General features: G+C 50.8%; 11 protein-coding genes across 11 annotated transcripts; 5 read left to right on the top strand and 6 right to left on the bottom strand.

Annotated features, from left to right (window-relative positions):
- Positions 1 to 123: 123 nt before the first annotated feature.
- On the bottom strand, positions 124 to 378 carry N7473_009716 (uncharacterized protein; the record flags this gene model as incomplete). Its single annotated transcript, XM_057155655.1, has 2 exons — positions 124 to 250; positions 284 to 378. 2 exons carry the CDS (start codon positions 376 to 378, stop codon positions 124 to 126), a joined length of 222 nt encoding a protein of 73 aa, XP_057006785.1.
- Positions 379 to 890: 512 nt separating this feature from the next.
- Positions 891 to 1,879, bottom strand: N7473_009715 (class II fructose-bisphosphate aldolase; the record flags this gene model as incomplete). The annotated part of the gene is made up of 3 exons (XM_057155654.1): positions 891 to 1,158; positions 1,230 to 1,733; positions 1,797 to 1,879. The coding sequence occupies 3 exons, from the start codon at positions 1,877 to 1,879 to the stop codon at positions 891 to 893; spliced, it is 855 nt and encodes a 284-aa protein (XP_057006784.1).
- Positions 1,880 to 2,373: 494 nt separating this feature from the next.
- Positions 2,374 to 4,776, top strand: N7473_009714 (uncharacterized protein; the record flags this gene model as incomplete). Its single annotated transcript, XM_057155653.1, has 4 exons — positions 2,374 to 2,536; positions 2,611 to 2,690; positions 2,773 to 4,555; positions 4,625 to 4,776. The coding sequence occupies 4 exons, from the start codon at positions 2,374 to 2,376 to the stop codon at positions 4,774 to 4,776; spliced, it is 2,178 nt and encodes a 725-aa protein (XP_057006783.1).
- Positions 4,777 to 5,207: 431 nt separating this feature from the next.
- abnA (putative extracellular endo-1,5-alpha-L-arabinase) lies at positions 5,208 to 6,390 on the bottom strand (the record flags this gene model as incomplete). The annotated part of the gene is made up of 4 exons (XM_057155652.1): positions 5,208 to 5,343; positions 5,401 to 5,486; positions 5,555 to 6,031; positions 6,124 to 6,390. The coding sequence occupies 4 exons, from the start codon at positions 6,388 to 6,390 to the stop codon at positions 5,208 to 5,210; spliced, it is 966 nt and encodes a 321-aa protein (XP_057006782.1).
- An 836-nt stretch (positions 6,391 to 7,226) lies between these two features.
- On the bottom strand, positions 7,227 to 9,817 carry N7473_009712 (transcription factor domain-containing protein; the record flags this gene model as incomplete). Its single annotated transcript, XM_057155651.1, has 3 exons — positions 7,227 to 8,585; positions 8,658 to 9,384; positions 9,735 to 9,817. The coding sequence occupies 3 exons, from the start codon at positions 9,815 to 9,817 to the stop codon at positions 7,227 to 7,229; spliced, it is 2,169 nt and encodes a 722-aa protein (XP_057006781.1).
- Positions 9,818 to 10,419: 602 nt separating this feature from the next.
- N7473_009711 (putative copper amine oxidase) lies at positions 10,420 to 12,659 on the bottom strand (the record flags this gene model as incomplete). The annotated part of the gene is made up of 4 exons (XM_057155650.1): positions 10,420 to 11,296; positions 11,374 to 11,603; positions 11,681 to 12,257; positions 12,331 to 12,659. 4 exons carry the CDS (start codon positions 12,657 to 12,659, stop codon positions 10,420 to 10,422), a joined length of 2,013 nt encoding a protein of 670 aa, XP_057006780.1.
- Positions 12,660 to 13,608: 949 nt separating this feature from the next.
- On the top strand, positions 13,609 to 15,461 carry N7473_009710 (uncharacterized protein; the record flags this gene model as incomplete). Its single annotated transcript, XM_057155649.1, has 5 exons — positions 13,609 to 13,832; positions 13,894 to 13,970; positions 14,090 to 14,368; positions 14,428 to 14,596; positions 14,657 to 15,461. The coding sequence occupies 5 exons, from the start codon at positions 13,609 to 13,611 to the stop codon at positions 15,459 to 15,461; spliced, it is 1,554 nt and encodes a 517-aa protein (XP_057006779.1).
- Positions 15,462 to 15,749: 288 nt separating this feature from the next.
- On the top strand, positions 15,750 to 16,752 carry N7473_009709 (alpha/beta fold hydrolase; the record flags this gene model as incomplete). The annotated part of the gene is made up of 3 exons (XM_057155648.1): positions 15,750 to 16,112; positions 16,177 to 16,527; positions 16,579 to 16,752. The coding sequence occupies 3 exons, from the start codon at positions 15,750 to 15,752 to the stop codon at positions 16,750 to 16,752; spliced, it is 888 nt and encodes a 295-aa protein (XP_057006778.1).
- A 1,731-nt stretch (positions 16,753 to 18,483) lies between these two features.
- Positions 18,484 to 20,372, top strand: N7473_009708 (MFS transporter; the record flags this gene model as incomplete). The annotated part of the gene is made up of 5 exons (XM_057155647.1): positions 18,484 to 18,663; positions 18,753 to 19,182; positions 19,254 to 20,032; positions 20,105 to 20,203; positions 20,268 to 20,372. The coding sequence occupies 5 exons, from the start codon at positions 18,484 to 18,486 to the stop codon at positions 20,370 to 20,372; spliced, it is 1,593 nt and encodes a 530-aa protein (XP_057006777.1).
- Positions 20,373 to 22,941: 2,569 nt separating this feature from the next.
- N7473_009707 (uncharacterized protein) lies at positions 22,942 to 24,327 on the top strand (the record flags this gene model as incomplete). Its single annotated transcript, XM_057155646.1, has 6 exons — positions 22,942 to 23,091; positions 23,151 to 23,285; positions 23,327 to 23,517; positions 23,572 to 23,694; positions 23,755 to 23,835; positions 23,898 to 24,327. 6 exons carry the CDS (start codon positions 22,942 to 22,944, stop codon positions 24,325 to 24,327), a joined length of 1,110 nt encoding a protein of 369 aa, XP_057006776.1.
- Positions 24,328 to 24,843: 516 nt separating this feature from the next.
- Positions 24,844 to 25,596, bottom strand: N7473_009706 (uncharacterized protein; the record flags this gene model as incomplete). Its single annotated transcript, XM_057155645.1, has 2 exons — positions 24,844 to 25,318; positions 25,373 to 25,596. 2 exons carry the CDS (start codon positions 25,594 to 25,596, stop codon positions 24,844 to 24,846), a joined length of 699 nt encoding a protein of 232 aa, XP_057006775.1.
- Between the last annotated feature and the right edge of the window lie 153 nt (positions 25,597 to 25,749).

Here is a 25,749-nt window from a genome sequence, read left to right as displayed (position 1 = left end):
GAGATCCCTATCGGATCTCCATCAATAGTCTTACCTAAACCATAGGTATCCACGTGATACTACTGTGAATCAGGGTGCTCTCTTATAGGCTTTTATCTACGCGATAGCTAAAGGCTACTAAGGTTAGAGCATAGTCTTAGATTGATATCGACTATCGATGCTCAGCACTAGGGCTTCTTCGGGACCCGTTATAGGGATGCCGGTAAACTCATAGGCCTCCTTGATAGGCAGCGAACGGGCAGACACGAGGCTTTCCTTTATCTTGTGCTATTGCTATACCCACCCCTTATCACTGTAGTCTAGTTGGACAATACCTCCCTCGAGCAGTTCCCGTGTCTGGGCATTTCGGTGCTCGATCCTTTCGTACTGACCACCCATGTTGTCTCCGATGGGAACCGCCTACGTCAATTTGATATTATGACTTCCAGGAGTAGACAGCTTTTCTGAGGGCTTATAGATAACACATTTGCGTAGGGAGTCCCCGTCGGGGTTATCGACGAATACGTGGACCAAGTGAGCCGCTTCAGTGGCGTCTATAGGCGCTAGGGCAGCAAAGATACCTTCCAGAGCGGCGAGTAAAAGTTCGAATCTGGTCCTCGGAAGCAAAACAAACGAGTCTCCCTTCCAAACTAGCCACGAGGCGTCGATGATGTCCAACAAAAGTGCCGAAGTGGTAAATAGTGATACCTGGGTTGATCTGCACTGTGCTGTATTTACCGCGCAAACATACCAGCTAACCTATGACGCTGGGGTTGAAATGGAAGCCATACCTAATCAATGTTATCACCAATAGGGTCAACACCCAAGGGATCATAAAGCTGTTCATAAGGGGGAATATATTGATTCGCTATCTATAGGTAATTTTTTTATTTTTATTTTTATTTTTAGATTTATGCCTTACCACTGCTACCCACGATATCCATCCATCGTTCCATCTCCTTCGTCAGAATTTCGATGCCAGTATCCATAAGCTCCGTCAAGGGCCGCGTGGCATTGGCCCGCAAATTATCATGCCAGCCATCCAGGACCAGTTTATTCACATTGACCTTGGTCACTCCGGCCTTGATACAATCCTGGGTAAGACAGGCATCGAAATCGTTAGTTCCATGAAGCACAAGTCGTACACGGCCCTTAATGGCTTTGAAGACACCATGGAGACTTGTCGTAGTTTTCACATTAGTCCGATGGCGAAGAACTGTCTCTTAGGTTCTCGATTTATCTCCACTTACCGATCCATATCTAGTTGAGTCCCGTTGGGCCCATAGTCTCCATGAATGTTGCCCACGCTGGGGGCGAGGAAGTCGACTCCGGCCGCAATGAAATCCTCCACGTCTTCTGGGTTGGTCAAGATACCCTCAAGATCACCAGTCTCCACGATTCCATCCTCACCTCCCTCAATGCGACCGGTTTCCGCCTCCACGGTGATCCCTCGCACATGGCAATAGTTGCGTAAGGTACGAGTCTTTGCCAGGGTTTCCTCCTTTTCATAATTACTCATATCGACCATGATGGAGTCAAAGGGCAGATTGCTGGCCACATACTTGATCTGCTCGTAGTCTTGGGCGTGATCAAGATGAACGGAGATGGGCACAGACGCACTCTTCGCGGCCGCGGCTAGCGCAAAGACCAATGATGGCTTCTGTTTAAGGGATGATGGGAAGAGTTGAATGGTCAATGGGGACCGCCGTTGCTCTGCGGCTTGGACCAAAGCCGTGATGTGCTCGACGTTGTATCTGGTATTTCCATATTGTCAGATCACACTCCATCGTGAAGACTGAATACACTGCACAACTTACACGATTGCAGCTAGGACTCCATAGCCGCCCTTCTCGGCGGCCGTCAAGATTCTGTAAGTTGGGTTGCTGTCTTGCCAGCTCATTTTGAATGAACGTAGCGATGCGAGCACTCGATTTGCTGTTCTGATGAAAAAGAAACTGGCGTGCGGACCGCGTTTATGTTGTTGTTCCTGGAGGATTGCAGTTGGCTGGTGGTTAGCCAAAGTCAATTTGACTCAACGTTGGGTCTTGATCGGAAGAGACAACGTACGGGACTGCACGCGAGATGACTGAATGCGTGTTTCTCAATTTCTGCTTCGCGACGAAGGTTGCGCGGGGTGTGTGTGTTGTGTCTCGTGTCGGGGCATCTCTGGACACCGGCAAAATCTCGGCCTTCCACCGAGTGGAAATCGGTTGAGCCAATCAAACACCTTCGATCCAACCCCAACTTGTCTAGTTTCCCCCGGGTTTTCTGGCCTCTGACGGCTGTGCCAAGTGCCGGTCTTGGTTGCTTTCAGTTCTCTCACTGGTCAACTTGGCTGATGCAGATCCACTATCCCCCTCTTTATTCCGTCTCGACTCTGGAGTTTTGCCCGAGATGAGCCCCGACGCCTCGACGCGATCCTCTGCTCTTCGGCTTCCTGCACGGGCTCTTCACTCGCGTGCAGTCTATCCATCGCATTGGCGTCAATTGCAAAGGCACCGGGGCCACGGCCAAAGCGCAAATCCCGTGGCCGGGGCCTCCGTGCGACAACCGGGTGGTGAGTACTGTAGTGCACGATACGAGGCTGTACGGCATCTCGCGACCGAGCCGATCGCTAATTATCCATCATAGTGTCATCTGCAAACGACGACATGTCAAGTGTGACGAGGTATGGGTTGAACTCCGTTCCCAGACGGCCTGAACATCATCTGGTGATCCTGCTGGCCAGCTCCAATTGTCTCGGCCTGCCTTGATAAACACAATGGCTAATTGAGATCTCAATTCCTGTTACAGGCTCGACCCCATTGTGGTCCCTGTGCAAAGGGCCTGCGACCGTGTATCTACGCACCCCAAAGCACGACTGATGCTGCCACCACATCCACCATTCTCACAACCACTTCAAAACCAGCGACGCCCCTCGTCTCCACGCCGCAACTCGGCTCAAGATCATCCAGAGGGGAGGCACAGCCGCATTATACCACAGCAGAGCAACATGGGCCCCTGCAAGTCCTGGTCGATGCCTGCCACCAGAAGCAGCCGATGCAAGACGAGAAATCACCACACGACGGTCGTGAGAGGATCGAGAGACTTGAAAGATCGTTTCTCTACCCTGACATACAGCAACGACAGCAATCGCAGTATCAAGCTGCACCCATCTCCCCCTCCCCGATCATTCCTTCCGCCAATTCCCCTTATGGCTATGTCTCCTCTCCAGGAACGGAAAGCTCAGCATCTACTCGAGTAGCACCGCTCAGCTGGTTTGAGCTTTTAGCAACTGATGCTGCGAATGCCAACGATCGGTTCCTTCTGTCGCCGCCGCAACAATTCCCGCGCACCCATCGAGATCCTGTCGACTATCCAGAGGATCGCGATCAAACCGGGGAAGATCCCCGTCACAGTTCAAACCTGCGGCCTCGGAATCTTCGGGAAAGCGAAAGCTTTTATGCAGCGGCCTTCCGACGCGACGCTGGGATCGAGCAACGACTTGCACCCCAGCAGCCTACGGGGGATGGAGATTCGGTGATCTCGGATGGTCCATCCTCCTGGACCACTTCCTCTCCCGTCCAATTATCCAGTTTGGAACATTCTTTGTTTACCCACTTCGTGCGCGTTTCGAGCAAGTGGTTAGATTTCTATGATCCGCTCCAGCACTTTGCCTCTGTGGTTCCGCATCTGGCATTGCGGAATGTAGGGTTAATGAAGGCTTTGCTGGCCCTTTCCACAAGGCACCTGTCTCTTGAAATGGAGATGCGAGAGCAGGGGGCGATGTCGGCATCGGTGGCGCCCGATGATACTTCCTCGACTCGATCCCATGCCATTGACCGTAACCTGGCGGTCCAATACTACTATGAAACAATGCACTACCTCAACAGAGCCATGCGGCATCCTTCATATGCCCGCAGTCATGAAGTGATTGCAACTTCCCTGCTCATCAGCACATATGAGATGATTGACGGGTCGAATCAGGACTGGGAGCGGCACCTCAAGGGCGTCTTTTGGATCCAACGATTCCAAGACAATGATGGAGAGACCGGTGGGCTTCGATCCGCTGTGTGGTGGGCCTGGCTTCGGCAAGATGTATGGGTGGCCATGAGGGAGCGGCGTCGCGTCTTTAGCTTCTGGCAGCCGAAACGACCACTGTCAGTTTTGACAGCTCCTGAGCTGGCTACTCGAGCTACCTATCTTCTTGGCCAATGCGTCAACTACGCGTCCAAGGAAGAGCAAGAGACATCTGATTTGTCTCGGCGCCTTGAACGGGGCAGCGAGCTGCTATTCTTGCTTCAGGAATGGTATGATCATCTACCTGAAGAGTACAGCCCTCTTCCCATGGCTTCTGGTACGACTGTCTTCCCACACATTTGGATTCATCCACCAAGTTATGCGGCTGCGTTGCAGATCCATAGTCTGGCAAGGGTCTTGGTTATTCTTCACCGTCCTTCTTCCGGTGGTCTCGACGACTACCGAGCAGCACAAAAGCTGTTGACCTTGTCAGTCAACACAATATGCGGAATTGCACGAACCGTTGATGAGTCAGAACAAGCGGCCAGCATTGTCTCTCTTCACTGTGTATTTGGTGGTAAGTCCCTTGATCACCCTGATGGCTCGCTGATGGATGGCCGCTAACTTATCTTCGTGTTGTCTGCAGCTGGTATGTGTGTGTATACCCCTCATGAACGACTTGCCTTGTTGGATCTCTTGGACTCCTGTCAGAGGCGTGTGCGCTGGCCGTCAAGATCTCTGAGGAAGGAACTCGAGCTGGAATATGGGAAAGATGAATCCGCGAATCTGGCTAGATGAATGCCATGGTAGGGTGCGAGCTTACTACAACTGGTTCTGCTCTGCATCTATCGGGCCAAACCATGTGGCAGGCTACCTCTCATCTCCCGCCATGTTTGACAACACTGCAAAGTTGCTCGATCTCCTTGCGCTGCATCGGCAGGAGCGAAAGGAGTTACATAATTGCGGGAATTCTACAGAGGGCACAATGTCTTGAGGCTCTAGGAAATTCCTGGGGAGTCTTAATGCCAGAATATTCGATGTTTGGAGGCTAAACAAGCAACGAGTGTGGGTATGCAAAGAACGGGTGAAGGCAACATCATTCTGCCAGTCACTCCAGTCGGAAGACCATATCATGGACTGGAAAATATTGTGGTGCCAATGCTCCCATCCAAATGGCCTCAATTTGTTTCCCCCAACGCATCATCTCTCAATGCGGTTGCGAGCCACTCTCAGACCACGGGCCAACCTGAGGAGAAATCAATCTGATTCCACCCGAACAATTTTTGACTGTCTGCGTAGCCGACTGTGGTGTCGACGTAGTGATAGTAGAGGACGGGGCCCAAACTTGGGTCGGTGAAGACTCCCCTGGACGCAAATAGTTAGCCGGGTCGTAGTTCTTGCAGGAAATCGGTCATAACGTACTGTCCTCCGGGGCCATATACGGTGCCGTGACTTCTCAGCACGACTGTACCGCCGCTGCTGGTGCAAGCTATACCACTCGCGTCGACCTGGACGATGATCAATCATTATTTTGATATTCTCGGCATTATTTCGAAAGATCCAAAGGTTCACTTACGAAGCCACCTGTCGGCGACGTTGACCGACAAACCATGATCTTGTACTCCTCTCCAGCCGCAGGCCTGGAAGTGTCATAGCCACAGCAGGTACCCGAAGAGAAGAAGAGGTAGTAATAACTGCCGTACTTGTACATGTAAGAACCCTCCTCGGAGTGACTTCCAGTCGCGTTGTACGCAATATTGTACGAGGATGAAGCGACCTTGGTTGCAGCAGAATTCATCGGCGCTTGGTAGATGTCGTGCCAGAAGGAGCCAAAGTTCATGTAGTAAGTTCCATCGACGTCGATCAGGTTGCCATCAATGGCATTGTAGGCCTTGGATGAAGATGAAGCGATTCCAGTACTTCCGTGATCGGTCCAAGAACCAGATTCCATGGTGGCTGATGTCGCCAGGCCGATAGCAGAAGACTGCGATCCAAATGTCGACACGGAATAGTAGACGTAGTAGAGATCATCGACGATATGCGCATCGGGGGCCTGTTGTCAAATGAATTCGCAATATGGTCAGCTCCGGTTCGCCGCGAGAAAAGAAATATGACAGGTGAATTACCAGTCAGCGAACGACTTACCCAAAGGTCAGTATTACCGGCAAGATCGATGGAGGAACCCGACGGCAACATGGAACCGATCGTGGTCCATGGACCCTTGATGGAGGACGCACTTGCGTACGAAATTTCATTGCCAGTGGAGAATCGGAAGTACAGACTATCCGATGTCCTCTGAACCAACGATGGGTCGTGGACATTGCAAGCACCCGAGCAACTGCCAGGGTTTGCATATCCCCGTACCAAAGCAGTGAAAAGCGCTATTGGTGTCGCGAGCTTCTGTACAACCATTTTGAATAGAGTGAGTCCAAATATTGGTTCTGGTGTGGATGAATTATTGCACGTTCCAGGAAATGGATTTTATACTGTAGTCACCATGAATATTCTAAGGTAACCATGAGACACGGAGCTAAGGACCAAATCATGGAAGTGGGACTATCAACTGACACAGACGGCCATGACACCGGAATCTCGTGTGGGAGAGAATACGGTTAAATCGCATGTGGGGTATATGTTGTAAGGACGGATTAGAAACAGGACAGCGGAAGGACTGATGTATGGAATAAAAGGCCAAGCAGGAACCCCGCGACGACTGGTGGGAATTCCCCTTCTTCTGTGCGCCACCATCATTCAATGCATGAAGAGATCGGCACAAGGCCCGGAGCGATGCGGGGGAGATTTTCTTCATGCCGATGGCAGTGAATGGTGGAAGACTGGGGTTTAGTAGTTAACTCCTGAACTGCCGAACGTCATCTTGTGACAGACAAGCCACAAGTTCAGTCATAGTTGAAAAACCGAGATGCAGAGGCCGGAGAAAAGGATCAGACGTTCAAATAGTACTCCACATGGATGTTCAATTATTCTCTTCGGCAGCCAGGGCATTCCTCCTCGGGCCAGCATCATGTTTTTGACTCATTACTGACAGTTTGTCATTCAGTTCCTCCGAAGTTTCAAACTTATGGAACGCCATTGTATCATGGGTTGACACTGAACTTGGGGGCCATTTCATTAGCCCCAGACACAGGCAAAGGCCATTCAAGGAGCGAGGCAATTGTGATGAATCGGATGATGTATATTTGCTTTGAGGATAATCTAACCTCCTCTTGTTTAAAAATAAAGTCCACTCTTCAAAGAAGACCAGCCATCACCCGTGTCAACGCCTCATCTTCAGCCTGAAACGCATCCAACGCATGAGGCGCCCGCCCGTAGTCAGAGTGAGACATTTCGACCCCCATCCCCACTCCACTCGCCAAGTGCGCATCTGCATCAGGATCAAAATATAACCCGCCTGCCATCTCAAAGAAACTACTAAGATCCGCACAGTCGTTGGATTCAAGATCGATGGCGGTGCCTGGTGACAATGGCCACAGTGTTGCAGAAGATGACTGCGGAATGGGCCCATCGTCTACTCGAGGATGCCTTTGACTGGGCGGAGATTCCGTGGGGAGAGAAAGTGGCGTGTTGTTTAACAGATTGCGAGTCGCGAGGGAGGTCTGTTTCACTGATGTGGACGGACTATCGCCAGCGTCGGGGACCTTCCTCGCAAGAGTTGGTGGGCGGTGATGATGCTGAACTGGGGATGTGGGGCCCCGCGACTTGTGCCATTGAACATTCAACTGAATTCGTTTGAGGCTGCGGATGATCTTTTGAAGACGCCGTGAGGTCCGAGTATGAGTCGCTGAGCGGCGAACCATGTCGATGGCAGTGTAGAACTCGGGTCGACAGGTTTGGCTGTATCGGTATGGCGCATGTAGCACGGCAAGGAACAAAGCCGCAAGAGCAGATATTAAGAAGTAATTGAATGGCTCTGGTCGCTGGAAATAGATGTTCGAAACCCGGCTAAAGTAGTCCAACATGTGGACTGTGCTCTTTGCTGTTTCCACAGCGATCGATGCCCCGGCCAGATCCTCTGCAATGCGTTCACTGCTCATCAAGTACTGCCGGTAGACGAGAATCCGCAGCTGATTAGCTTGGAGTGCAAGCAGTACCTGGAGCATGATATTCCTATCAGTATGCCCAGGTCCTGCAGTTGCGCGCTGGCCGGGATCGAAGCGAAGCTCCCGTGGAATGGAGCGCACCCATTGCTGAACTTGCGCGTCCAGCATGGCACATCCTTCTGACGTAGCCGCTCGAGAGCGATTCGACCAGCCGACAATCAATCCCCAAATCTTCGAGCTGAGGCGAGCATAAGAAATCATGCAGGTCAGATACGGGGTCGAGTGACCGGGTTCTGGCAGATTGGTATCCATATCCGCGTCTTGGATCGCAAATGGTAGACCTGTTCCGCATGACCATTTGCGATCCAAGACATATACAACCCAGAAGAGACGACTGGCCCACAGCCATTCGAGTGCACCTGGAAATATTCCTCCCGTTCTTTGCCATGTCTCTTGGCGATGCAAGCCCAGTTCCATACTTCCACGCGCCGCCATGCCAATCAATCGCCAAGCAATGACTTCATCATCGCGGTATGAGTGAAAAATGGACTACAGTGGTCGATCAGTAAAATAATTCGCGATGATCGTTGCTCCAACACTGGCGCGAAAAGGTTCACGTACTAACAATACCAAAATCAAAATTTCCTTCATGTCAACCTGGGCAATTTTCAGTCGACTAGCGAAACGATCCTCCACACAGTCCGCCAGCTCAGCGGCTAACTCGCTTCTACCATGCGACTCAACCAAGAGAGCCGTGGCCAGCAAGATGTTCAAGACTTGAATGTCACGTGCATGAAACCAGTCTCTGGCTGGATGGGCTGCTGGCGTTTGACGGGAGTAGTCCCCAACTCGCGAGCTGCGGGAAAGATGGGACTCGACAACAAAGGTGCGAACGCTAGCCAAATCAACGCAGGGGTAAATTGTGGCCACATTATCTTCGTACACTTGGACCAGACGCAGTGTCTCCTCCAAAGCTAGACCCTGCAACGGATCCTGATGTGCCACTGGTCCTTCGTCCTTGGAAGGCACCCGGCTTTGGGGTGTGGGGGATGAGCACGACTCATCATCGCCGGTGATGGGATGATCCTTTTCGCCATGGTTGTGGGATTCTCCATTTGCAATGCGAGGACGGTCAAGACCAAATTCGGCACTGGTGGGACCGATGTAGGAGGGGGACTGTGGCGCATTCAAAATCCGATGTATACTCCCCGCTGCGGCGCTGCTCGGCAATGCAGGTGATTTGGGACGGGACGATGATTCGACTCCTCTTAATCTGGTGGACAGAACTTGGATGTCACGTTGAAGTGCCTCAATCTGCCTGTGGACGGTCTGAAACTGCGTCGCGAGCCTAAAGCAAAACCAGCATTAGTGAACGGGGCCTCTGATTGCTGAGCTTTTGCGGGGAAAGGCGAGCAGGACTCCAAGTGGCTGGCCGAGACGGAGTTCCCCATTTTCCAAACGTTCGGAAAGGACTGAAGGAAGCAGCGGAACCATTTCCTACCTGTCTTCCGGAGGGCTGTCGATCGACGGAGTGGATGCCGCTGGCTTAGCAATGATATTGTAAACGCATGGGACATGATCACGCGTGCAACGTGAACATGTTGTTCCACCGCTGCATTTGAGCTTCCTCCGCTTGCATTCGTTACTGATATCATTAGCGGGTGCATGGACTGTGAAGAGACAAGGAGTATGACTGACCATGCAACTTGAGTGTACTTGGCCCTTTTTCGCGGTCGTTGCTCGCTTAAATCGGCCGTGTCTCCTCCTGAAGCAGATGCCATGATGACCCCTGTGTTCGCGGCTGTCGGTGCTATGAGATGAAGAAGAAGAAGGAAGAGATGTGTCGGAAGCTCGGAAACAGTGAAAAGCCAAGGAAGTGGGGAAGATGTGGAGAAAAGACACCAAGACGCTAGCGATAAGCCGAAGGGGCGATACGTTGATAACACCAGGCAGAAATGAAAGTGCTGCGATATCGCCGCAGCGGAAATTATTGGGCAATTCCGCTGGTGGAGTCAAACCTTCGTGTTAAAGTTTAAATGAGGAGCAGAAGATGTTTGGGGAAGAACGATTGAATTTTGCTTCGGTTCACACTAGAAGAGAAGGGAGTTTCAAGTTGATTCTAATAGCAACTCGGCCATGTATTGGAATGGGGACCAGATTGGCGGGAGAGGTACTAGAAAACTGCACCTCAAATTCTAACAAATTCAAAATCAAAGGAACTACAGAGAAGCTGTCTGCGGACCAATACCTAGTGGGGAGCAGAAAATGACCAACTATATTTTCCAAGTCTAGATGAAGACAATGATGATATATGTGCAATCCTGTAATGAGGATAATGATGATACAATGGGCCTGCAATTGCCTAGTCAACCAAGAAATCAGCCTAAATATGGGCCTTTCGACAACATTCCGAATCGGCCAACCGCGAGGAACCATTCTTGTTCGATGGCACATCGATCGATGGATTGGCCACGAAGAAGTCCGCAGGCCTAATCATCAACTGGAAAATTTCCACAGGCATCACCGGCCAATCCTCAACACGGGGGTTATGCGTGATACCAAAGGAGTTCCACACCACCACATCGGTGTCTGCAACAGCGTCCCCTCGACGAACAGCATCAGCCACACCATCGACCTCGAACTGGCTCTGCAGGGTGTACCGTCCACCGGCGTAGAGCTCCCCATCCCGATACTTGGTCACCCAGACATGGTGTTGGGCAAATTGAGCACGGCGAGCTTGAACAGACTCGGGATCCGCCAGGAGCAGCTGGGTCGCCTGGGGGATGAATTTGTAACCGACTGGGTTCCCGCTGATGGGGTTGGTTTTGTGGGGATTGATCATCTTGATGGTGCGGTTATGTTCGGGTGCAGCATCGAGATAGGTAGCTTGTTCAATAATCTTCTTCGTGACTTGATAGAAGTTGCCATGTGGATTAGTCACAGGGTTCATTGGGACCGGGTGGGATTCTTCAACGACAACGGAGTTGTTTGAGCCGTCCACAGCAGGATCAATACGGACACAGAAGATGTGCTGGTGATTCTGTGCCAGGACACCACCACTCACGACGTTGCCATACTCGCTGACCTTGCCGGCATCAATGTTGACGACGTTGAGAATACCTGTCGCTCTTGCCTCCACTGTGATACCGCCAGACTGGTCAAACTTGTAGGCGAAGATGTACTCGTAATTGGCCAGAGTAATGATAAACTGGACTACGAGCTCCCGGTGGCGAGTGACCACGGCCCGACCGGTCCGCCAGCTATAGAAATTTGTTAGTCGGGTATGCCCTGAAGTCGCGAATGTTTGAAGCCGTTCCAGGGCTTCACTTTTACTCACTTCGAGTGTTTCCAGCCTATTCCGTTATCCTGCTCATGGAGACATATCGCATTGGGCAATTTTTGGGCGGAACCGTCGGCCTGTGTGATCACAGCATCAAAGTATTTGATCACACCGAGGCAATCACATCCGAGGGAAAGATTGTTGGCCATGTTTCCACCACCACCATCACCAAAATCAAAAGCCTGCTTACGGTGGAATGGCGGTCGAGGATCGGCATAAGGGACAGTCTGTTTGAGCAAAGAAAGGAGCGAAGGTCAGTTTCTGACGCACACGATACCAAGCCAATGAAGGAAGAAACACGTACCATTTCACTAACTGCCAGGCGATGCATCACACTGCGGCCATCATACCAGACATCATGGATCGTGGCACCTTCGCGAGGATTGAAAGCCACACGGAAGCGCCATTTTTGCCACTCTACCAATGAATCATCTGTCACTCTAAACGACGGTCCTTCGGGCTGCACCACGTTCAAAGGCTTGAGGTCCTTGCGTGTTCCCTCCGGCAGAAGCTCGGGAATGTACTCGGAGGGCTTGCAATGTCCAATGATGTCTGTCTTGAAGGTCTGCTCGGTCAGACCATCACCATTACCACCGGTTGCCGGTCGGTCAACTCGGATGATCTCTTGTGTGTGTGCGTCCATGACGGGAATCACAGGCAGTGGGTAGGAGTAAAAGTTCGTGTCTGGGTTGCCCGACAGAGTATCGCGAGCGAAACAAAGTCCCTGGAAATAACGACGGTTCTCATCGGTATGATCCAGGCCACCATAGGGCCATGGCTCAATCACGACTTCAAATCCCTCGGGCAGCTTGAACTCGGCCAGGGCTGCTTGGAACAAGGGCGAGCTCATGCAACGATCCACCAACACATCGAATTCGCTCCTGATGGAAGGTGTGAGTACGACCAATTGACAAGGTTTCTCCATTCGTCGCCATGTTGTGAGGCAGCACTCACAATGTCAAGCTGGCATGGTGCTGTTTGCCCACGACGGTATGCTTCACGCGACTGCGAGCAACCACATCGACCACCGATTCGTGGAACTGGGGAACACGATCGGCTCCAATCACATCGTATTGACAGAGTGCCAGACGAAGTGGCCGAGGCGTGGTTGGGCTCAAGCGACCGGCATGTTCGAGTGCAAGAAATTCCACGAGCTGTGTCTTGGGTGGCTCTTGCAAGAAGATCTCCCGGAAGTCGATCACTGTGTTGGGGTGGGCTGCCTTGACAACGTCCCGGGCGAGGTTTGTTTCAGCCTCGGAGAGGATGGCGAGGGGATGAATCATGGTGATGTGTGCAGGTTTGACGTTTGAGAGAAGGAGAGGGGTATACGGGGAGTCTTAAGTAGTGTTACAACCATGTTGGCTGTTGGTTGTGTTGCAGTGCTCTGCTCTGATCTCCACCAATGTACATGAAGGTCGGTACGTTCCGATGCCATTCCGAGCGCAATCTTCAGCATTCTGTGAACAGGGCGGTACAGAAAACCACATGACCTGGTGGCGCGTACGGCCGGCAGTATTCGAATCTGGCCAATTAAAAGATGGTTAATGAAGGCGGCGACCGCCTTTCAAGCAGGCGGTCAACCTAATGCCCAACACAAAACGGTACAGGTGGTTTTGTTACGCGGAATTTCCGGCCTTGGCCAACAGGTGGATCAGCGATAAGCACCTAAAGTCTCGACATCACTTCCTCGAGCTTCCGACACCCCATTTCGAGATTAAACATGCGAACACTTGCACAAAAGAGGGTAATTGACCATTTTCAAGATATGTCGGGCTTTCCTTTTAAGTTTTATTCCAGGTTATTGCCCAGAAATCAAGCCTTAATACCTGCCATTGCCATCAAAAAGTTACCAACATGGGACCAAAAGCGGGGACTTTCCGCCATCGGAGCTGGACCAAAATGCGGGGAAGATAAGCGGTGGAGAAAAAGGACAATCAAGAACGAGCCCTTCGTCCTATCAACCCCGGGCTGCAACCATACCAGACACCATGATTGGCGATGCTGGAAAAGCCAATATCTGCCATCGCGGAATCTCATATTGCTGAGGCTGGCTCACAAGATCAATTAATCCTGCGTATCTCGACCCCCTGGCTGGCCTTTCAGTCTTTATATATTTTGTGGATCACCCTCCTCAACATGCAATGAGACAGTCTGGGCATTTCTAGCTCATTCCGATTTTTCCAAAACAACATCACATTTTTGACCTGGAATTGAACGGGACTGTGAGTACCCATGACTTCTATCATCGACCCAGACACCAAGGTGGCTCCCGAGAAACCCATCAGCGATGAGGAGCAACTGGCTGCCTTGGGCCATGTCCAAGAGCTCCGTCGAGAATTCTCCCTGTGGTCGATTGTGTGTCTCCAGATCTCCTTGATGGCCACATGGGAGGCATTGAGTTCTGTGGTGGCAACAGCTTTGACCAATGGCGGAGCCCCTTGTCTGTTCTATAACTAGTGAGTGGTACAACTCCGATGAACGTGTGTCCAGAGTTGACTGACAATTCCTTCACAACAGTATCATTGCATTGGTCGGAACTGTTTTCATTGTGCTCTCGCTGGGCGAGATTGCTTCCATTTATCCGACCGCTGGAGGTATGTTTTTGCTTCTCGAGTCTCAACCAAAGCCACCTTGCCCTCTTTTTGTCCAACTTCGCTTCCGTTTTCACTTGTTTTACCTTCTCAATATCGAATACTAACCGGATATGTTCCAGGGCAATATCACTGGGTTCACTGCCTGACACCGGCGTCGTACCGCGCCACAGCATCATGGTTCACTGGCTGGATCTCGATCGGAGGCCAAGTGGTGCTCGCCGCATCCGCAGCCTTTGCTGCTGGTCTGCAATTGCAAGCTCTGATCACACTCAACAACCCCGATTCATACATTCCGGCGCGATGGCAGGGGATGCTGTTCTACTGGCTGATCATCGCGTATTCGACTGCGATTAACATTTGGGGATCTAAGATCTTGCCGCACACAAATACCGCTGCTGGTAAGAGATCATCACATCGAGATGGCATGGATAAGGTGTAACTAACATTCCGCAACCAGGTATTCTTCATGTTGTCGGGTTCATTGCAATTGTGGCTGTCCTTGGTTCCATGTCCTCGAAACATTCCGCTTCGTATGTCTTTACGGAATTTTCAAACACGAGTGGATGGAGTAATGATGGAGTTTCATGGCTGGTCGGATTGCTGAGCACTGTTTATCCATTCCTCGGGTATATTCCCTCATAGTCCCGGAAGAAGACTGGTATCATGAACTGACGTTTTTGCCACAGATATGATGCAGCTTGTCACTTGAGTGAAGAACTCCCCAAGCCTTCTCGAAACGTGCCACTGGCCATGGTGGGCAGTGTGGCCATTAACGGACTAATCGGCCTCGTTTATGCCATCGTGCTCCTGTTCGCACTGGGAGACTTGGAGAGCCTGCTGACGTCCCAGATCGGGTTTCCCTTCATGCAACTCTTCCTCAATGTCACTGGCTCCCCGGCTGGTGCATCCATCTTGGCCCTGTGTATTACCCTGATCGCCGTGGCCGCCAATGCTGCCGGACTGACTTCAACCAGTCGCACAGCATGGGCCTTTGCTCGCGATGACGGACTGCCAGCGTCTGGATACCTGTCTACTGTCAATCCGACTGTGAAGGTTCCCGTGCGCATGATTTTGGTGGTCTCGTTTTTGCAGATGCTGTTGGGTCTGATTTATCTGGGGAGTTCCACCGCGTTCAATGCGGTGCTGTCCATGGCCATCCTCGGCATGTATGCGTCTTATTTCTCACCCATTCTGTTCATGCTCATCTATGGTCGGCGGACCACCGCCGAGGTAGTTCGGGGTTTGGGACCGGGTATGTTCAACCTCGGTTCTCGCTGGGGCCCCGTGGTGAATTTAATTGCTCTGTTGTGGTTGATTTTGGCGATGGTCTTCAGTACTTTCCCAACCGTGCAGCCGGTGACGCCCGACAACATGAATTACTGTGTTGTGGTCACGATGGGCTGGATGTTTATCGGCGGGGTCTACTATTATGTGTTCGGCGGAAAGAAACGATTCACGGGCCCCGTGGTGGAGCTGGCTGAAGGCTTCTAAGAGTGACACGTCAGGATTTCTACCAAACAAACTCGGAGCTATAGTATTAATGGACATATACCCGAAACCTCTGAAGATCTGTTCCCTCTGATTTGAATTACCATCCACCCTACTTCAATAATACTAAGTTTGAGACTTGCTCCGGAAAGGGCGAATACCCCGCCAAAATAGGCTGTGAGGGGTCCATGAATAGCCGAAAAGTCCGTCGGAGTGACAATAAAAAGAGAAAATGAGCTCGATCAGAACAAAAAGCATTCTACCGAAGAACGAAGGTTGAATTCTCCAGTCATGGTCAACACTAAGACGATCCGCGTCTCCCATCTGGGAGGAATCGATGTGGCATACCAGGTGCCTCGCGAGTACGACCCTGCAAAGCCGACTGTTGTCTTGATCAATGCTTTTACCACGTCTTCGGAGCTTTACCGCGACCAATTCAATGATGCATCATTGACCGACAAGATGAACCTGGTTGCAATCGAGCTCCTGGGTCATGGGCAAACACGAACAGCACGCGAGCACTGGACTTACTGGGACACTGCAGAGATGAACCTGCAGGTACTGGACGCTCTAAAAATTGATCGTGCATTTGTTCTGGGAACCAGTCAGGGTGGTTGGGTCACCGTTCAGATGGCCCTGCTGCGCCCGGAAAAGGTGACTTCATTTTTATGGGTTAAACGCTCGAATGGATGGAGACTGACCTGTGATACCCCGTCAGATTCTGGGTATCATCCCAATGGGAACCTCCATGGACTGTGAATCGGAGCGCACTCGCCAGCTTGATTGTTGGAATGGCCCGGCGATTGTCTCAAGGTTTCTGAAACAGTGGGCCAGCAGCGAGGCCACGCCCAACTTTGAGCCGGATGATGTGTACTGTGATGCGGTGATTGGTATTGGGTTGAACCAAGTTACGCCCGAGGTGCATGAATTCTGGCGGAAGACAATCAAGTCCAACTATCAGGGAGATGAGGGCCGTCGACGGATTCGCATGGCCGCGATCAACTTGGGAGAAAGAGGCGCACTTCATTTTCGACTGTCGGACATCCAGTGCCCAGTACTGTGGTTGCATGTAAGTTCCCATATCATTTATACTAATTGGCTCAACACTGATCTCTTGCAGGGCACCAAGGACGCTGTATACACCATTGCGAATGCCAGAGAAGAGATCCAACTCTTCACACGATCACCATCGGCAACTCTGGTCCCAGTCGAGGGTGGAGCGCACTTCTTGAATGCCTCACACCCTCGAGAGGTGAACGCCGCGCTGTTGGATTTTGTGAACCAGCACAAATGAGAGGCCGATAATGTTGATGATCGATCGAAGGACATGAAGGATTTGGGCCGATGTGTGGGTTGAGCTGAGTGTTGTCATTTGATATGGCACGGTGGAAAAGGAGGAGGATGGAGAAGAGAAATCCCAGCAGAGAAGGGTAGCTGTGTGTGGCCTGCTCATGGTTTGCATGGCATCAGTTTTGTTGAATTCTTGTGTATCTACTTGCGAAGATGTCCATTATGACCCAATGCCCATGGCAACCGAATCCCTAAATTCAATTTGTGTGTGGGGGATTCCCAAAGAGTGTCGCAAAGGGTCCTGGCATTGATGAGTTGCCCTCCCCATTGTATGATTTCCCAAGCAAGGTCCTGTAGGGATGGCAAATACAACAGAATGCAAGCATTCACATCCAAACACCCACATTGAACCAAGTTCCGGCGATGATTTTCTTGATGAGAACATACCGCGAGGTCCTTTCATGGATCTCCATTCCAGAATATTTGCAACTTAAATACTCCCACATCTCGCGGCCCACGTGGTGGATGCTCGAACCACGGGCTGGGTTCCACGTGGAGATAGAGTGCCGATGTTGATGCCGAGGCCGATGCCGATGCCGAAGCTGAAGCCCGCTGAGTCCCACGTGGTATGCAGGGGGTTAAGGTTCTTTTGACCACCGTTGATCTGTCCAGGGCTATCAATGAATGTGGTAAGCTGGAGGTTGGCACGAGTTGATTACGAGTCATGAAAGATTTCTGTGTTGTCTGTACTGACCTAACAATGTTTTATCGGCCATTCATGGCCGTTGACAATATATTCTCAGAGCATGTGTGGGTATGTGGGCCCTCGGCGTGAAGATTAACACTGCCAAAGTTCAAAACCGTATCTCTGAAGATTACGTGCATTATTGGACGGCCCATGACCGCACAGGACCCCAAGGTAAGTGAGATGGATGCGGCTGATGTGCATGCAGCATGCAGCATGAGTGAGGCAGGATGACCATGTCAGGTGGTAACTTGTGGCTTTCGTTGACCAGTAGGTTCCCTCTGATCATCATAGCATGGAGAGGGAGTTCTCAAGTTGTCCATGAAGTCGTAAATGCGACTTGGCCACTCTGTTAACGTCAGTTGGTTGAACTATCCACAGTACAGACCACAGTTCAATGTACAATGCAACCCAGATGATCCCTGCCCGATTTGGGGGTTTGGCCTCCGCACGGACGTTTTTCCGATGGGCTCCTCCATGTGGCTGATCGTCTTCTGGACTGGTGGATGGAATCTTCATCTCTGATTGGTTTATCGCCCATCTCCGATCCACCTTTTCCCTGTCTTGCAACTGTCCCACGCCAATCAACGCCAATCCGCAAGCCGCGTGGGGGAGTTGACCTTACTGGGAGGCTCCCTGAGCTTGCGATTTTTCCCAGAGAGAGATGGATTTGGCCTGCCCCTGGAAGACTGGAGAGTCATGCCGCGTGCAAAAATGTGGGCTCCTGATAGCAGTGTGCGAAGCGCGACGAATGGAACCATCGGCATGAAGCATGGAAAAAGACTCCCCTGGCAACCTCCGAGGCATGGCGCGAAGCTCGCATCGCGTCTTTAAATGCAGAGGACATCTGCCCCCTCCCCCCCCCCCCATGGCCCGCTCGCGTGAGTCCTGAGTTCTTTGCACATGTACTGTTGTCTTGAAATCTGAAGAGAGCTGCTTTTGTCACACCGTGCACCAGTTCTGCCTGAGTGATATCACTCTTTGCGCAATATGGATGTCGAACAGTCCGCCGGCATGTTTTCCGCGGCCGAGGCCGCCGAGGTGGGCAAGAAGAAGCAAAGTGATCGCTTTTTCGATGAGGACCGATCCGTCGGCCATGGAGAAAATGATCTGCTCGGCGGGGAGAAAGTTGACGCGGTGCTCGCGGCCAAGATGATTCTGGTGAACGATGTGAGTCTTTGTGGACGCGCTGATGATCTCTCTTGTCATGTTGACTGGGCACTTCAAACTGACTCGTGCAATCTGCTGTCACCATCTAGGCCATCGATGAGATTGGATTCACCCCTCATCACTGGAAACTGTTCTGCCTCAACGGCTTCGGTTACGCTGTCGATTCCTTGATCCTGCTGATCCAGTCCATCATCTCTGTCCAAGCTCAGAAGGAATTTCACCCAGGATACTCGACTGGTCTGACTATTGCAGTTTATGTGGGCATGCTCGTGGGCGCCATATTCTGGGGCTTTTCTGCAGACATCATTGGGCGCCGCTTTGCTTTCAACGTCTCACTGTTTGTCTCGTCTGTCTTTACCGTTGTCGCGGGTGCTTCTCCATCCTGGGTCACGCTGGGCCTCTTTGTCTGTTTGAGCGCCTTCGGGGCGGGAGGAAACCTGGTTCTCGACACGACTGTGTTTCTCGAATATCTGCCCAGTCGGGACCAGTGGTTGTTAACGTTGATGGCAGCCTGGTGGGGTACGTGTCGGATAATTCGTTCCACGCACTTGATGGGAGTTTCAACTGACTGAATTGTTCACATCCGACAGGTCTGGGCCAGTTGATTGCCGGTCTGTTTGCCTGGGGCTTCCTTCCAAATTTTTCATGTGAGGATGACACCAACTGTACGCGAGCCAACAACCAAGGATGGCGCTATATCTGGTACACCTCGGGTGCATTTGTCTTTGTGCTCTCCGTTCTCCGAATCACTATCATTCGACTAGAAGAGACCCCGAAGTTTTTGCTGGCCGAGGGTAAAGATGCCGATGCAGTCCGAGTACTGCAAAACATTGCAACAAAGTACAAACGACCTTGCAGTCTCACTGTCGAGCGGTTGGAAGCCTGTGGGATGAGTCAGACCCGCTCAACCACCGCAACGGGACTTTCCCAGCGTCTCATTTCACCCAAGGAAGTGCTTCACCACTTGCATGGCCTCTATGCAACCCGAAAAATGGGCTGGTCGACCACTTTGGTATGGTTTTCTTGGCTTCTAATCGGTCTAGCTTATCCCCTGTATAATGTCTTCCTTCCTTCCTACCTGGCTACAAGAGGCGCCAAGTTCGGAGAATCCAGCCAATACATCACCTGGCGCAACTATGCCATCAACAACACTTGTTCCATCTTTGGTCCAGTTCTGGCAGGCTTCATGTGTCGTTCTCGCTGGTTTTGGGGTCGCCGGGGAACCATGATCATCGGTGCCTTGGTCACCATGGTCTTCTTCTTCTGCTACACACAAGTGCGCACGGCGAGTCAGAATCTGGGTTTTACCTGTGCCATCTCGTTCTGCCTTAACATCTATTACGGCACACTTTATGCCTACACGCCTGAGGTATGGTCTCTCCACTTTCACTTACGGCTGCGAATTATTTTTCGACTGGACTAACCCGGATCACTCGCACAGGTCTTCCCTTCTGCGCATCGCGGAACGGGCAATGGGGTGGCTATCGGTCTGAACCGAATCATGGGCATCGTGAGTGCGGTGGTTGGACAGGCTGCGAATGTGAGTTTGACCTTTTGCTCCATGTTTTTGATGAGAATATCAGACCAACGCTGACCGACAACAGACAAAAACACCTGTGCCAATCTTCATTTGTGCCGCATTGTACATCGTGATGGCCATTGTGGCGGCAGCTCTCCCTTTCGAGCCATATGGCCGGCGAAGCAGCTGATTTCACCAGTGGATGAAATCCTCAAACGCTGGGGTCTCAAAGGGACGTTTGTACGTGGGCCATCAGCCTCGGGAGGAGATTACAGACGATTATATGCAACACGGGATTCTCATGTTCCATGGGAGCAGAGCCCGTGTGCTCGGCTGCGCGCACCGTCATTCCCCCTATGGCGGTTGCAAATCCGTCCGTGTCGGCATGTTGGTTCGCCAAGGCGATGTCCTGATGAACCATTTATTATTGACATGACCCATCGTTTGTGTCTGACTCTCTGACCCCGGGGAAGGCACCTTAAATCTCCCATCTGGACCTTTATCACCCGCGCCGTTTCCGCCTGGGCGTGGATGTTGGTGTCTTGTCTTCGCCATAGGGGATCCCACAACCAGAATAAAGTCTTGATACAATAAAGCAACATGTTCTAATTTCTTTCTTCATCAAGGCAGCTCCTCCGTATCCAGTCTTTAAGAAGCGGCAGTCCCTCTCTCCTTGTAGTCTTGACCCATCGGGCCGCTCAGACTGTGATAACACATCAAAAGAACCCCCAATGTCCACCCAGACGCTTCCACGAATCCCCGATTCGCCCCTGATCAGCGATTTCTGTAGTTCTGCATTAGTTGCAGCATTTCCGCACCACACTCTATCAAATAATCCACTACGATGCATCCAGTATTCTTACATCGAAGCAACGACCGCCCCATCTTGCAGTCATCAATTCCTTCCCAGGAACTTCCAGAACTCTTGAGTCTGGGGGAACACAGGCGGCCAGAGCCTAAGAACTCCAGCACCTCCCGTGCCCCCTGAGTGGCACTACCGTGCAATAGTATGTCTCTGAGAGGGCCTCGTCGGTAGGGGTCACCGAGCGAACCACACAAGAACTAAATCGTTATCCGTACTTTTCAGCCCACCCACACTACTTTCTGTCGGTACATAGTATACTAAGTATTGAGAGATGTAGGTAATTCATGTAAAGACTAGCGAGGTTTCTCAGGGCCGGCAGAAAAGGCTTGGTGAGGCAGAAAAAAGAGTGACGAAGACTAATCAACACCGCTGTATGGAGTACCAGAAATACACCCAGAAAAGAACTGTGGAGATTTCCCGGCTAAATTTTATCTAGCGCGGTCGGAAGGGCGGCATCAGGAAAGAAAGCCCATGTGTCGTTAAGGGGGGGGATACTATTTTCAAATTCTACTCCGTACAAAGGTAAACTAAGGCGAATTAGCCGAGTAAAGGCAGATGAAGATCGGCCATGGCTTGCAGATCAATCGAATCATATCTCTCGAAGGATGCTCTAGCAGCGCCGAATGACAAAGGCGGTAGGTGCACGGTCGTGGACGTGGAGAACAGGACGGTTGGCGAGCCGCTTAAGCGAAATGATTTCTGAATTCTAGATTCTGCGTGCGGAAATGCCGAGACCGCGCTATAAGGCTAGGCTTCGAGAAAAGACCCCCTCGACGCTGATTGGTCAGGTCAGGTTTTCGATTGGACTATGTTCAATTAGGGTGGGTTGGGTTTATGCCCACGAGTAATACTCTTCAAACTACTCCGTACCTTGCAAAATAATCTATGGCAGGTACTGACTCATGCAAGTTTTTAGATCTGCAGTCTTGCAGTCGGAGTATCTTCCTTCCATTCACTATGAAGGGATCTCCGATGACTATCGTGCGCGGATTGCGGGAATAATCAACGACATCGAGCAAAAATCGATTCTCATCGCGATTGTCTTCTTAGTACCGAAGCTTTTGCGCATTTTCACCATCTTCTTAGCCCGTTCCTCCGTTTCGTTTCGCGGCAAAGGCAGTAGTGCTTCATGCAGGGGTGAAATGGGGTGGGCCTTAACGGAGTAGAGCTGGTCTGAAAATTATTGTTTAGCTTAGGAACAAGGCGCCTTCCGTCATTCCCGCTTCCATGCCTGGTCTTTGGTCTAGTGTGCTAGGTCTTGTCATTATAGCGTGTTGTGTCAGTGCCAAGTTTGACACTGGCGGGTCATCCACGGTGACCAGCTGGATATCGGCAAGTTCTGCTTTGCAAAGAAGTACATCTACGGAGTACACGGTATATTCACCCTTAGGTCTTTAGAATTACGGAGTAAGTGTCAGCTCAATACCATGGACCGGCTTTTGGGACGGCATTTTGCCGCTTCCACGTTGGTGTGCGGAGATTCATGTTTTCCATCTCCGAAGGCTAACAGATCCACCTGAGGGTCAAGGGCTTTTCCGGTTTGTTGGATGTCAAAGCTATCAGATACTAGCACTCGATAGCGAATCACAATGGTCATAGTACACGATCCTCGTATTGTAATCCACAAGATCTAGATCCACCTGCTGACCATTGTCTTTCGGCGCTTGTCCGCCGCCACCAGATCATCACGCTAGCTTAACATGAGGAGCCAACTTTCTCGACATCGGAAGTGACCTGGCAGATATTAATAATTCGTGCTCTACCCCGTACGATCCTGTTCCTTCCATTCCACTCCGCTTTACGCTCAATGCTTATGTCTAACTTCATTGCCTAGCGACTCTTGATAGTATCACATAGCCGTTTAGGTGTGGAAATTGGTTAACAAGGCGAAGTCATGGTAGTCTACACTGATGCAGCCCCAGGGCTGGCAGCCACAACGATTCTGCTCACGACTTTGGCACTGATTACATTCGGTTTGCGCGCTTACTGCAGACTCAGCCGGAGATCATGGGGACCCGAGGACTGGATCATGACGGCAGCACTTGTTTGTTCCCCCATAACCCTCTCATGCAGCCCAATAGAATTCATCTAACGTAATAACAGGCGCCATTCTTCGTCCTTGTTGCTGGATGTCTTGGAGGGGCATTCAATGGAATTGGTGCTCACACTACTACTCTTGCGAAGCCTGGTAATGAGAAATACTCAGCGGAGGCGCAGAAGGTGGTTATCACTCTGATCGTACTTGCAAACCCCGGCGATACTAATTTTTAATTGACTAGTTCTTTCTGATCTTCGAAGTTGGCTACTGCTCTGCTATCATCCCAATCAAACTCAGTATCAGCTGGATGTTGATCCGTGTGGCGGAAGGAAGAAAAGCGTATGTTCATGTGCAATACGTCGTCATTGCTATGTTTGTTTTGATGAACATCATCGCGTTGGTCTTCATTCTGGTCAACTGCATTCCCGTCCAGTATGACCCCCTGTTCAGAAATCCTATGCAAGAATCATGCTAATCCAATATTAGAGCTGCTTGGGATACGGAAATCCTCAAACATGGTGGCCACTGTCAGCCCAGCCATGTCCTCGCCAACGTTTACTACGCATGTACCGCCGTCAACATATTTACTGATTGGGTGACTGCTTTCCTGTAAGTCCTCACCACATCTACCTATACTATGTGAATGATACCGATCCAATAATATCACAGCCCGGTACCTTTGCTCTGGAACGTGCAGATCAATCGCAACACCAAGATTTCGATTATGGGACTGATGGGCCTTGGAATCTTGTTCGTTATCCCCTGATCCTCGATTTGCCGCAGCGGTAATTTACATTGTCTCTCTACTCTAGCGCATCACTTTCCGCCTGTATCCGCCTAAAATACACAGTCGCTCTTACCAGCCAAACCGACTACCTTTTCGAAGTCGCAAACGTCGTCATCTGGGGATTCGCCGAGAATGGCATTGGAATGATGGTCGGCAACATCGCAACTCTCCGTCCGCTTTTCCGCATCCTTCGCGACGGGAAGACCTCCGACTACAACAACAACTACCACAAGTCGCTCGGCTTGAGTGGCTCCCGTAGCGGAGGTGCCATGTTTATGCGCAACTATGAGCTCGAGAGCGGAAAGCACCTTAATCATACCACCACCGAGGTCGACCGCGGCCCACGTGGCAGCTTGAGCGATGGCGATAGCCAGAAGGTCATACTGGAAAATGGACAAAACCCTGGCCAAGCTGATATTCTCGTTAACCGTCAAGTTATGGTAACTTACGACTAACTATTTCGGCTGCGTTGGCTTTTATTTCCACCGGAAACACATATAATAGTCCCTCTTTTCCAATTTCTTTTTTGAATGTGGCTTACTGGTGTCATTTTCATAGCGTGTCTTATCTTGCATCCGTTCTTTAAGATCTGCTGTGGAGGGAGGGAGAGCTGTGGAGGGAGGGAGATAAGAGATGGTATAGAAGCCGCAGATGCCGCCATAAGAATTAAATGGTTGGCGCGACCGTCCTTGACTTATGGCGGGTCCCAATCAGGGATGTAGATATTTTAGAAACCAATTGCTTCTATTCGTTACGGATGTCCTCAATTAAGTACGAATTACCACGATTGCTTGACCAGCTGATGAAGACGTCAGCCTCCTGTTCAAACCTTAGTGCCTGGATGAGAGCCCGATAGGCCCAGGAATACGAAGATATGGAACCTGCACATTGAAGATATTACACACTGTATCATCGAACCACGATAGAGGTTTGATTGCGGGGTTCAATTTCAACAGAGAAGTTAGATACCATTAAAACTCTCTTGTCTCCGTATTCCTGACCAAGGTTCGTAAACTGAGAGAGAAAGTTTCCACCTTGATGATCCCCTCCACGCTCCGCAACAAGCGTAAAAGCTTCTCAAATACAAACGAGTCTCTCAACTTCCTTTGTGCACCAGTACCATCAAGTCCAATGAAGGATGTGAGAATAGATGCTTTCTGATCGTCCGATCCACCTCTTAACGGAAAGTCGTTCTCCACCCCCCACCCGAAGCTCAATGCCTGGATACCTGAGAGGCTCTTGAGGTCTTCGTCTTCGAGACTTTTGAGATATCCAATAGCTGAATCTCTCTTAGTTGGTGAAATACTCGGGTCAAAATAGGCCAAGATAATCTCCGTTACAGGAGACTGCAAAGCAACGGATAAAGATGGTGTGGCCTCAACGTGTTTTGTGAAAAAGCCGCGATTGAGGATTTTCGACATATGCTTTACGGCTTCCTGGCCAAGACTATGATTCTGTTACTATATTGCCCAAACAGGACTGTGAGGGATTCATACTTACGTTCTGGCAAAGTTCTCGTGATCCTCAATCGAGTCCCAGTCAAAAAATGCCCAAAGGTAAGTCGGATTCTCAGCCTCGAGGCCCCAATACACCCCAAGTGGGCCTCCAGGTGCGGTAATAATATAGTTGTATAGCTTGGTCAGAATCTGACCTTCTGATGTATTGTCGTTCGTGACATCAAGTGAAGGTTCGACGCCCATACAGCCGACCTCAGTGACTGCCATATTGATCACTATCTCTAACCCACTTTATGGTTTCAAGACCTTCAAATTTACGAGAAAGTTGGAATAATATTTTTGTCACAGTCTACTGCGGAGTGGATTTATCATTTTCATGTTGATTCGTATCTAGGCCTCCCAATTAAGTTGAAAGCTCGT

The sequence above is a fragment of the Penicillium subrubescens genome (assembly GCF_028828155.1).
Source record: "Penicillium subrubescens strain IBT 31985 chromosome Unknown utg000006l_segment0_segment0, whole genome shotgun sequence".
Lineage (NCBI taxonomy): Eukaryota > Fungi > Ascomycota > Eurotiomycetes > Eurotiales > Aspergillaceae > Penicillium > Penicillium subrubescens.
Note: the sequence above shows the minus strand (reverse complement) of the source record. Positions and strands in the feature narration are given on the sequence as shown.